The sequence below is a fragment of the Notothenia coriiceps genome, unplaced genomic scaffold, assembly GCF_000735185.1.
Source record: "Notothenia coriiceps isolate Sejong01 unplaced genomic scaffold, NC01 NC01_scaffold00022214, whole genome shotgun sequence".
Classification (NCBI taxonomy): domain Eukaryota; kingdom Metazoa; phylum Chordata; class Actinopteri; order Perciformes; family Nototheniidae; genus Notothenia; species Notothenia coriiceps.
In genome coordinates, this window is record NW_011354915.1 from 13,881 (window position 1) to 26,380 (window position 12,500).

The 12,500-nt window shown below is 39.9% G+C and overlaps 1 protein-coding gene across 1 annotated transcript; it reads right to left on the reverse strand.

The window, feature by feature from the left end:
- Nucleotides 1–7,389: 7,389 nt before the first annotated feature.
- On the reverse strand, nucleotides 7,390–9,810 carry LOC104953863 (ran-specific GTPase-activating protein; the record flags this gene model as incomplete). Its single annotated transcript, XM_010780895.1, has 3 exons — nucleotides 9,698–9,810; nucleotides 7,780–7,913; nucleotides 7,390–7,547 (listed from the first exon to the last, which is right to left on the reverse strand). Coding segments are annotated over exons 1-3 (307 nt in total), but the record flags the coding sequence as incomplete, so codon positions are not given.
- Nucleotides 9,811–12,500: the final 2,690 nt, after the last annotated feature.

The following is a 12,500-nucleotide window of genomic DNA, read 5'->3' on the forward strand; positions in this document are numbered from 1 at the left end:
TATCACAAATGTTACATTTGTCTCAGGTGACTTCACAGTTTGTACAGAATATCAGTATGACAATACGACACCCTCTGTCCTTAGACCCTCACAAGGGTTCATTGAAGCAGCTGCTAATCTCAAATCCGTCAACTCCTAATGTTGGCTGATGGGAACGCACACCCATTTGCATTTTCTTGAGCTGATTTTCTGAATATTTAGATAAATTGTGCACTGCATTTGGATGAACAATTGACAAGTTAGGTCCTACTTTTAAATAAGAAGGACTTTTATCCAGTCAGTGGATGGCACGTTTGACTAAGTTGCAACAAAAAATGTTTCCTAAAGTATTCCCCATCTTCTTGACCTTCAGACAGACTAGAGAGAAGAGCTTTAACACATGGGATCATGCCATGAGACCTCCACACACTCCAGTGTCAAATAACAGGATGATGGACAGTGGCGCTTTTACTAGACCTCTAACAAGTTATTCCCATTGGACGACAAGGAGGAAGCAACAAACCAACAAAGACGTCCTTTAAAAATACAAAGATGACGCTCCTCCCATGTTGTGAGATATTGAGCTAAATGTATTTTATTCCACGTCTGAGCAGGTAAACAGCAGATCCCACAAACATCCATCACCATGCACAACCCCTGTGCCCTCAGAGTGAGGTTAACACATGTCAGGAGGAAGTAGTCCCAGCACCGCCATCATCTCACAAGCAAAGCCCAGCGGGTGAAGCACTGGCAGTAAACAACCTTCACCCTTTGATTGGCCGCATAATACGCTACAAGGTTAACATCTAAGAGACTGTTATGTAATGTACCATTTTGCAGTGAAGTATTTATTATCCCGTCATGTAAAGAAAGCTGTAGGGACAATGGAATATGGTCACGCTGTGGCTCATGTTTCTTTTTTATTTAGATCCTATGCGTAAATAATGAATCTGGGAGGTTACCCAAATTTGCAAAATGTTCAAACCTATTTACACGTGGTAGCTATACGAGTAGTTCGATTTTTTTTGGGAGGAATTGATCACAGAGATATAATACAGACAGACATTAACATTACACATGATAGAAATGTATGAAAAAAAAGCTTTAATTATTATTAAAAACAGTGCCCCAGTCAGTCTGATTGGTTATGGAGAATCCAAAGAACCAACTGTCAGCATGTCAATTTGCACAATTCCTTCTCCAATATAAAATGGAAACAGTTTTTTGGTGGTACTGGCCCTTTAAACACCTTTCCTTTTTAAAAATGTCCACTCTATTTTAAAGTGGAGCTAGCCTTGCTGTCCGAGTTCCTTGTTGCTTTCGACGAATCATCACTGCAAACGCGCTGCATGACTGCACAAAACCACTGATCCTAACAAAGCGAGTCAGCTGCAGAGTCCACCTCAGGTTAGTTTGTCAGCCATGTCTCCCCAACATACACCATCATGTAAGCACCTAATTAGCACCTGATGAGCTCGCCGCACATCTAAGCCCAGCGCCGCCACTCCAGATCTGGATATAGAAACACCATCCTGACATCCACCTTCTCCCCCTTCTGCTCCTTTTGTCTGCTCCCCATGTTGCGAATGGCTAAACACAGGCGAGCTCGGCTCAATATAATGCGTTGGAAGATAAAGGGACTGACTCCCTGCCATGCCAAATCCATCCAGAACGCTATTACGGTGCCATGGCAACAGATGAAGACATGCAGGCCTCTCCGGATGGGGGCACCGCCGGTTCACTCGTCTTCTCTGCTAGACTGAGTGGCAGGAAAGCTCCACGGGGCTGCTATGGCAACAGACTGATCATTATGCAGAGAGGGGCTGTTGGCTGCCACGGCAACATGGGGGCCGAGTCGTCAGAAATTTGATTTACTTTGAAGAAGACTTGACCTTCGGGCAGATCCCCAATATTGTCTTGCATCTTGAGGATTTTTGACATGATGGGGATTGATATTCCGACACCAGCGTTTATGCATATGCGTGTTAGTGCATACATGTTTTTGCTTGATGGAAAACCCAGGGGAGAAGTGATTAAAAAGTCCAGTCATACACCAAACTAGGCTATCCACTTGTGGGTTGACACTAAGTTTGCAACTTCTAAAATATGTAGTCTTAAACTACTGAAATATGCAGGCCACAGCTGTACCCAGGAACGCTGTTTCTCAGGCCTGTCTCATGCAGCCTCTAATCGAGAGTATACTACAGCGCCAGCAAACTGTGACAATGCAATCACATCAAACTGTCAGGGGGAACAATGTCAGGAGAGCACAGACATCTTACTCTCTCCTCTCCTCCATCTGCATGAAAATGGAGGAGATATGAGATATGGATTCGCCTCAGATGTGAGGGCTCGACAGGGGCGCTTTTTGTATGTTGAGCTGGACCATTGATTGATCGCCTTGGCAAGCGCTCGATGGCTGAAATTGAAAGCAAATACGCTGGATTTTTCAGAAGTCAGCTCAAAACATCTGCTGCATCATTCTCCAGGAGAAAAACTAACAGACAGAAGTCTAAACTATATAACACATCCCTATCAAAACTACAGATATGTAAACAAATTCAGATCGTGTAAAGATGATGAATCTAATCACACGAATTCCACTCTGTTGAATATTAAAATACACAGAATGGAAAGCCACATGAGGGCAAGTTAACAAGATGTCTACTCGTGCTGTCACAGATTCACAGTTCATTCTGTTCAATTGTTTCAGGGAAAAAAAGAGTGTGAGTGAGGGTTGGTAAATAGATGAAGGCAGGCAGAGGGAAAGAGAGATAGAGGGAACAATGATAATCCGGTCCCTGGAGATGGACACAGGCTGTTGTGCTCCAGTTGCTTCAGCTACCCCTTGACCTGTGTGTGGATCCGCAGTTGTCTTGTGTTGCATATTTGTGTGTGTGTGTGTGTGTGCGTGTGTGAGAATCCGCAGTGGTGTATGTGAGAGTGCTGGAGGGTTCTTTAAGAGGAGGCTGGAGGCTGCAATTTCAGCGAGCACCTTGATTATGAGAAAGTACACCGCTTAATGTTTCATCGGCAATCGCGGAGTCATTAATAATTCATTGGCTATTTCATTGCATTGTTACATCAGCACAGAGGAGACTGAGTGTGAGAAAATATGATGCTCATCAATTAAACATGCATATTCAAGATAGAGACACATTAAAAGGCTAACATACATCTATCTGAGATACACATTTAGAAGTGTGTGATTATTAGCATTAGAAAACATACTTTAACTGTATGAAATATCTGCTTTTATACTCATCATCACCTTCATTATCCGATCATTTAACTAATTTCAGAACTCAAATGTATTTCCCGGTTTAATGAAATATCATCTTTGGGGAATAACATGTTAATTACTTCATTTGAATATGAGCGTGCCAGTGGAGATTTAGGACAAATTGGGAGTATAACAGAGTGAAGAGGGTTCTCTACTAGCTGCCATCGTGCGTGTGTATGTGTGTGCGTGTGTGTGCGTGTGCGTGTATCTGTGTGCGTGTGCGTGTGTATGTGTGTGCGTGTGTGTAAGCTGCTGCTCTGCGCTGCCATCTCCTGGACATGGGATGCTACACAAACATAATTGATGCATCTGCAGCAGTAACCTTGCTCTGCATTGCATCTCATAAAAAATGTATGCCCCAATGTAATACCTACCATTTTGGAAAATGTGAAACTTGATTCTCGCAAAATTCTTGATTCTTCACTGTCAAATTACATTAGAGGTTATGGAATAAAGCTATGAGAATGTGTTTGTTTTTTGTATTTATATTTTTGAATGCATGTGTGTTTAGTTAGTGTTGTTCTGAGGGTCTTTGTTCCTTTTGAGCATCGTTGATTCTTTTTATGATGTTTCCTTCTTCTTGAGATTGTTTTGAGTATTATAACATTTTGAATGTGGTCTTTTAGTGTCGCTTTGTGGTCTTTCTGTGTCTCTAAGATGTAGGTTTGCATCTTGAGGATGTTTTGTCTAATTTTTATTTCTAGTTGTTTTCATTATTTTGTATTCATCACAAGTCTTTTTCAGGTTGTTTTGTATCTCTTTTTGGTCATTTTAAGTTTCATTGTGGTTGTTCTGCATCGTTTGGCAGTTGTTTTGAGTTTCTTTTTGATATTCATATGTTTTTGCCGACACTGCTCTGCACAGATATTACACTAAATACTACATAACATTGAACACAATATGCCCACCAGGTCCCCCTGAGCCTTTGCTTGGTAGGCCTGTTCAGTAATCCATCCATGCGTACAGCAAATCATTTATTTACACGGTTTTCTAAACATCATTAGGAAAACAAATGTGCATTATCTGTGTTCGTGCCTGAAGCCCAGCTGAATAAGAGGAGGGCTCAGAAATAAACTAATGCACTTTCTTGGCTTTTGATTATTATTTTTTGCTGGTGGTACAAACATCAGTTAAGGGTTGCATTAGGCACACATTGTTCTGCAGCTCTGCCAGTGTGTTTGTGAGTCCAGATGTTGTCCCTGTGCTTCTGGACTTTGTCTCAGGGAACATCTGGAGTAAACTCACCCAGCAGCAGCAGAGCGGCTCCCAGTCTCCTCCACTCCCCCGGTGTCCTTGTGTGAACAGAGAAATAATTCAGTCCTGCAATGAAATATGAAACCTTCCCTGGTGCCACAGCGCCTGCAGCTCTGACCGACTGGAACACTGTGTGAGGGGAAAAGATGAGGCCTCAGCTTCATGAAGATGTGCCAGAGATTCCTTCCTCTGTCCAAGAGAGATTCTTCAAGGCCCTGCTGCAGCCTGTAGAGACAGACCGTGCAATAAGGGCCAACGTAAGCCTAAAATTACATTTTTTAAGAATTAGGATGCCAAGAGCTCAGTCCGTCTTGGATCTTTTAATATGCAATGCAGGCAAAGATGGAAATTGTGCACATAAGTTGCCAAGTCCGAAGGTTTATATCTGGGACTATTAACTGTAGAATTGCAAAAAAAAGATGCACAGTGCATGCTAATGTATGCCCAATTAAAACACCTTTATTTAATTATTTCTCAGCATAATACCAATGGAAAATCTTTTTTACACTGACCTCTTGTGGTCAAAAGCTTCAAGTGTGCTGCAGCTGTAGCCACACTTTGTCTTTCTTTACATAGTTTCAAAGCAGAATCAAATTAGATCCCACTGCTGTACTCACTTTTAATTAATGCATGTTCCAGATTTAAAAACCCTAGAAATGTATTGATAAAAGGAATACAGTACCCCCAAAATGATAACGTGTATATCAATTACTCCACCAGTGTTATCTTTAATTTTTGGAAAATATTAACACAGGTGAAGAGTATGCCTCTGCAATCTTGACACTGTTTACGTAAGAGTGTTTTAAGTAGAAAGATTTAAGCAAAAATGCTCACAGTCCAATATTTGAACAGATATTTAACTCAGCTTGGTCTTGACAAAGAAAATGCATCTTTGGGAAGTAGTGGGCTAGGTTGTATGAGAGTTTGTAAACAGATGTTTTGCAGCCTCAATTCATCTCTTTTTATTTAGTTCTTTCTCAAGAATTCAGGTAAATAAGAGTGAGTAAATGATATACAAATTATCACTTTGTGGGTGAAGTATTCCTTTATTAATAGCTACAGTAGAAGAACAGAAGTTGTCCATTAAACTACTTATTGAAGATACCGTGTGCAGTTCCAACACTGCTCACAGGGAGGCAAGAGTTTACACAAAAGTGGTGAGAGCTAATTTGCTGAATCATTGCTACAAAAAAAAGAAGTAATATGAAGATAGTATTTGCATCTCAGCAAATACTGGAACTTTTAATAGTTATATTTGTGGGCCAGTAGTCAATAATTATATCTCTGCACCTATAGATTCCCATTAAGCTTGATGTCGACTTCCCAGAGACATCTACTAATAACATATATTACGAGCACCTCATGTATGGAGACCTAAAATAGGTTAACAGTAACATTACAATGTTTTGAACACAGTCTCATGAGTGCAACTGAAAGAATAATGTTACATTTAATGGGTGATTCGCTTCTGTGCATGAGTTGGTGTAGGAACAGGTTACTCCACCAGGGGAAACACACCCCCATAAATCAGAGGGCACAGATCTGCCAAATGGATCTAAAATTGAGATTCAACGGATTTACTTTTTTGCAAATACTTTTCATTTGAATGGACAAAATATGTATACATAATGTGTTTTCCACTATTTTTAGACTTGGTAAATACAATTTGGATCTATTTCATGTAAACATTTGTCCAGGAAAATAATGTAAGACTTGTAGTAATGGACTCTCACTCTTTTGTTTCCTGAGGTGTTCCTCCTGTATACAATGCATCACATACTTTTAATTAACAAAATGAGAATGGCGTTTATCAAAAGCACACTTAAAAACCAAATAGATGTGGTACGTAAAATATATATGGATACATGTTGTCATTTTTTATGGTGCACTCAAACAAACAATATTCAGTCACGCTACAAGATGTCACTGACAACATATTTAGTTCTATAAATGTATCCAATTCAAACCAGACAGTCAACCATCCTCTACATCAGGGGTGGGCAAACTTTTTGGCTCGGGGGCCACTATGAGTTTTAAATTTGACAGACGGGCCGGGCCAGTAGCAGATCGGTAAAAAAATATTTAGCTGATCACTCCTCTTTATACACTCGGCACTCAATGTTGACTTTTATTTTTCTTTGGTCCACTCATTGTTACAGATGCAGGTTCAAAGGTGAATTAGGTTCAAAGGTGAATTATTGCGTCATTGCGTCATCGTTTGCGTCATGACGTAACCGTTTACGTGCCTTCTTATGACCCACACAGCGTTACGCTGTGTGGGTCATAAGAAGGCACGTAAACGGTTACGTCATGACGCAAACGATGACGCAATGACGCAATAATTCACCTTTGAACCTAATTCACCTTTNTTTGCACGCTTTTTGCGTATTATAAACGGAGTTGGCGACATTAAAACTGCAATATAATGTTTGTGTAACAATAATACATTTTTTTTATTTACATGTCTCCATTACCGATAAAAAGACCGTTAACGTTGGAGCATAACGGTACCACAGTCTTTAATAATTCAGCCCGGGGGCCGTTTAATACCGGGGCTCGGTACCCATCCCTATTCACAGCGGTCTGTTCTACTGGATTAACAGCGTGTCACATGTTCCGAATTGACCAATCAGAACTTTATTTAGCCTCCGTATTGTTTATGGTTGAATGTGGGCCACGGAAAAAAAGAATGTAGATTCTTAAGTGGGCCCCGAGTTGAAAAAGGTTGGGAACCGCTGCTGTATAGCTAACATACTTTAGTTTGACATGTATTTATTTTCAGTTGATACAAGTTATTTCCACCTCTCTTTGTAATTTCTTTGGTGTTGCGATATAAAAATGCAATATAACTTATATTGGTCAAATTGACTCACTGTTATGGTTGGCACAGATCTTCAAGGTTCGGTCTCTCCTCATCAGGAGGCGGATCGTTCCCTTCTCTCTGTGTTTCAGCAGCTTCACGTCGCCGGTTCCCCTCTCCTTCCACTCTGCGGGCTCGTTCTCAGAGGCAAAACGATACAGTTTAGCCCGCCTGGGAACACAAAGGTACAATAGCTTACTAGTTGTTCAGCAAATATCACATCATTTAAATTAATACAAATAAGACTCAAAGGTTTTATTGTCATATGCACAAAGCTACAGTGTGGAAATGGCAATGAAATTATTCTGACCTGAGCTCCTCCAACAGCAACATAATAAATAAAAAGTAGTGCAAAAAGCCTATATAAATAACTTGTGGGGTCTTTGAATAAGACTACACTTACATTTTAAAGAGTTCCTCCTCATCCTCTTCTAATGTTTTCACATCTTGCTCAGGAAGGGACACAATGGGTTCGAACTGGGGATCATGATTAGAGTCCTCTGCTGTGTCTGCAGTGGTTTCGGGCTCCTCCTTGTCCTACAAGGAAAAGCAATGGATGAGTTAGTAAAACAAAGTCTGATTACCTGTCAGAGATTCAGAGTTAAGTGCAAGTAATTAGGCGCGTGGTGTAATAGGCCAGTGTGACTCTTTAAAATGTGCTAGAACCAAATGACTTCTGACAATTGTCCAACAGGCCACGGATGCTTCAATGGAGGGATTTAGGAGCTCATTGGTTAAGTATAGCTTTTGTATGGGAACTGGCAGAGCCTTTAGTAAATCGCTATTGCTGAGCCAAGCATCTTTAATTCTATTTGGGGGTTGCATATTCTCACGCTGATGTGCATACGATTAAAAGCGCACTACTAATATGGCAGGAACACATTCTGCATACAGAAGAATGTGATGTATTCAGAAGTGTGCACGTTTTTTGACCGTGTGAAAAGCAGAGGTGTGGGAAATGCTCAATCTTGTACCTGAGTAAAAGTAGCAAAGTGTAAGAATACTTTGTTACAAGTAAAATTCCTGTATTCAAAATGTTACTCAAGCAAAAGTATTGGTATTTAAATAAACTTGAAGTAAGAATAGCTCAAATGCTAATTCAGATCGGCCCATTTTGTGTTTCGATTATAAATATTGATGTGTTTATCAAGCTGTTAAAAAAAGGTCAAACACATTTTAATGACTTTGTATACTGCAGGGTAGCTTGTGAATTTACTCCATGTGTAACCGAAGTCTGATTTAAGTGTTGATAACATTTCACATCATTCATCCAAATCTGCAAAGTAACCAAATAAATGTAGTGGAGTAAAAGTACACCATTTGCCTCTGAATTGTAGTGGAGTAGAAGTACAAAGAAGCAAGTACATTTAAAATACTCAAGTACCTCAAAATTGTACTGAAGTACAATACCCGAGTACATCTACTCAAGTTACTTTACACCATGTAACGGATATGAAACTGAGCAAACGCGGGAGACTTTCCTTTCTTCAGGTTGGAAACCCTTACCCCTTTATGCTCACAGGCTTCACTAGTTAGCAAGTTAGCTCCATCCCACTGCTAGCTACGGGAGATGAGCTACACAACGGCTACTGATGCAAAATATATTGCAATAATGGAATAATTAATTGAATAAAACGGCAACTGGCTTGATGGGCAATATGTATATGCTTAAGATTTGGCTTTAAGCCAGTTACATTAATCTGTGTACTGGGAACATAGTTATTTCAACTTTGTTTTTTTCAAGACAACTCATTGTGAAGTTGCAGAGCTAACAAGGAGGCCTTTCACTAGCATGCTAGCCGTTCGCTAACATTAAGCGTTTGTCTTTTCACACCTCGGTGTCTTTTTTAACACCGTTAACGTTGAAGTTGATTGAGCTGACATGTGTTTAGGCTAACTGTCACTACAAATTAGTGGAGCATTGTGACTGCTGAATGCCCGATAATACGCAGTCGCTAGCCCCATGCTAGGATGCTAACAGTAGAATAGAATTGTTAGCAACTGTTGTGCTTATAGCTAATGATTAGAGGGGCTAATGTTAGCATGCAGACTGTCTGCACACTTGAGTAGTTGTTTAGCTTCAAATGAAAGCGTTGGAGTAAAAAATCTAGCTTTGCACATTTCCAGCTGTCTGTCAGAGTTTGTTCAAGCTTTCACTAGCCTTGAATTAGCATCAGGGAATATATCAGTCGGCATTTCTACCCCCCTGTTTCCTTTATAAACTTTGTCCGATTTAAACATATACAATAACATGTTTGGAACAAAATGTTGACTTTAGGGTGGACATGGTGAACTGGATGACCTAAAATAATTGTCCTCACCTTTGGGTCCGCCATGTTAAAAGAGGATGTTTAAAGATGCTGCGAGTAGTTTGATCGAAGAATTGGCCGCCTTCTCCCCTCAGCTTCGTTACTTCCGGCTTCAGCTTTCGCGCGCCGAATTTCCTACGTATGGCCGCGCCTACATTATGACAGCGCGCGCACCGCCTCTCGTGTCTCTGGGACCATCACAGTGGATTGTTTCTCACTGGTGGAAAACAACTACAACAACAATATATGTATTTAGGTTAAAGTAGCAATACAACATTTTAAAATAAAACTCTGTAACGAGTACATTTCCTTAATTCAAAATCTTACTTAAAAACAAACGTTTTTGCATCAAAATATACTTCAAGAACCAAAAGTAGTACTTGTTATGAACATACTTGTTATTATTTGGCCTATTTGATAATAATATAGCCTATATCAAATTATTGTATTTTGATTATTTATGTATTAAGATTGTATATCACTGCTGTTATGGATGGTCATTTCAATAAGCCTCCTTTGTGTGCTTATGATGGAAATGTGTGTCAAAACTAATCACCACACATTTAGACAAAAGTTTCGCTCCACTCCACCCAATGCAGTTTGGTTTCTGTGCTCACCACTCCACTGAGACAGCTAACTGTGTCTTTGTGGAAAAGGTTAAATGTATGTTGGACACGAGCCCATATGTGCTATCTTTCTTGATCTCAGGAAGGCTTTTGACACAGTTGACCACCAAGTGCTCCTTACAAAGCTGACTCATTTCAATTTTTCGGCAGTTTCGATACATTAGTAGTCATATTGGACTCGAACTTGACTTTTAAGAAAAATATTAAGAAAGTATCCAATACCATTAAATTCAACATGCAACATTTTAAACAAATTCGACCTTTCTTAACTGTCAATGGTGCAAAGTCATACCTCCACTGTATGATTCTATCCCACATTGAATACTGTTTTACAAACTGGTCGTTTGCTTGTGCCACAAACCTGAAACCAATAGAACAGCTCTACAAGAGAGCTATCAAGGTGTTTGACAGAAAGCCTTATTCATACCACCACTGTACCATCCTTGAAAAGCACAATTTCTTGAGTTTTGACAATTTTAAGTCTTTAAAAAGTATGTGTTTTATTTATTCATGTTTACATGGACTGTACTGCCATGTGGTTAATGCTTGTGTATGCTGCTCTTGCTCTTTCTGCATATCATGTATTTATTTTTGCCCTGTATATAACTGTCATGTTCATAAATGTTGTATGTGACGGGACTACCGATGGAAATTAGCTCAAAGCTAAAATCCGGCTCATTTACATTTGGAAGCATTATTTTGTTTACGATTAAATGAAAATGAAATGAAATGTAAAGGTTTATTTTGTTTAAAATCAGAGATACGTTCAGACCCTCAAAAAACTGAAATGTTGACTTTAATCAAATGTGTTAGTGTCAGAGTTCACATCGCTGTATTAGGTTAGATAAAAGCAATTATAGTTAAAGGTGGGGTATGTAATTTATTTCAGAAACACTTTTTGTTATATTCCATAGAATGCTCTTAACATGCCGATAGCAATGAACAGTGAATGAATGTTATGAATGTGCTTTGACAATAAATACATAAAAAAATGTCATCTGTGGAAGCCGTAGTGCTGTAAAAAGCACGACCAATCATCTGAGCCGGCCCGGCTAAAGTAACTGGATGGCCTACCTGCCTGTCAGCCTTCCATCTGTGCACAAACTTATCTCGTGCCCTCATTGGTCATGTGCGCGTTCGTGTGTGTTGGACTGAGACTGCCAAGGCACACANAATGTATTATTGCAGTTTTAGTGTTGCCCACTCCGTTTCTAATATGCAAAATGCGTCTTTTTAGTATTTGCGATCTTTCCAATCCAGGCGAGAGATCTCTCTCCCCCGCCTGCTTGCGAGGGGGCGGGGCAGTTTACACACACGCAGCTGCTACATGCAGCAACACACACTCACACACACGGAGGAGATGGAGGAGAGAACGCGCTTCGAGCTGTGGTTACACTTTACCCGTCTCGATGTGGACAATCCTCGTTACCAAAAGTGCTATAAGACTAGAGTGATGCGATAGGAGCGTTTAGAGCGAAGCGAATATTCGCATCGCGTCCGGTGTGAACGTAGCATTTGTTCAGCATGTAAGGGCGCACGAGCAATTTGTCTAAACATTTAGCAAAAGTGCACCACATTCAGATGGAGGAATGCACCGGGTTCGACTGTCTTTCTAGTAGCTCTGTAGCTCCATCCACGAGTAACGTTTCCACGTCAGGTGTTATGTATGCTAGCAGCAACACACGGAGTTAGCTCAATTATACAAACATGGGTTCATGATTAGAGGTAACTGAGTTACTCTTTATTTTGTTAAAACATTGTTGTTTCTTTTGATGTGAAATATTATTTATTTAATTTAAATAAAAAGCAATGTTAGTTTTGTTCACAATTTGTTTACCTTATTTTTTTCTCCAAAAGAACCGATAACAGTACCGTTAAAAGACCGGACCAATAAGCGGTATCGATAAAAGTAGTAGTGGCGTTAAAACCTTAACGATACCCATCCCTAGCTGTGAAGGACTGTAATGACCGTTGCTAAGGAGGATCGAGAAAGGAAAAGAGGTTCAAATAAAAACAAATCTTAATAATGAAATGTTTCCACACAAATCAGAATGTTTTGCAAATTATTTGGCGGCCCACTTGCAAAGCAAAGGCCCACAGGTTGGGAACCGCTGCTATATAGTGTATATAGCAAAATATAGTGTATACACAAAACGTGTGCATATTTCTATTTGAGTTCCTTTCACACT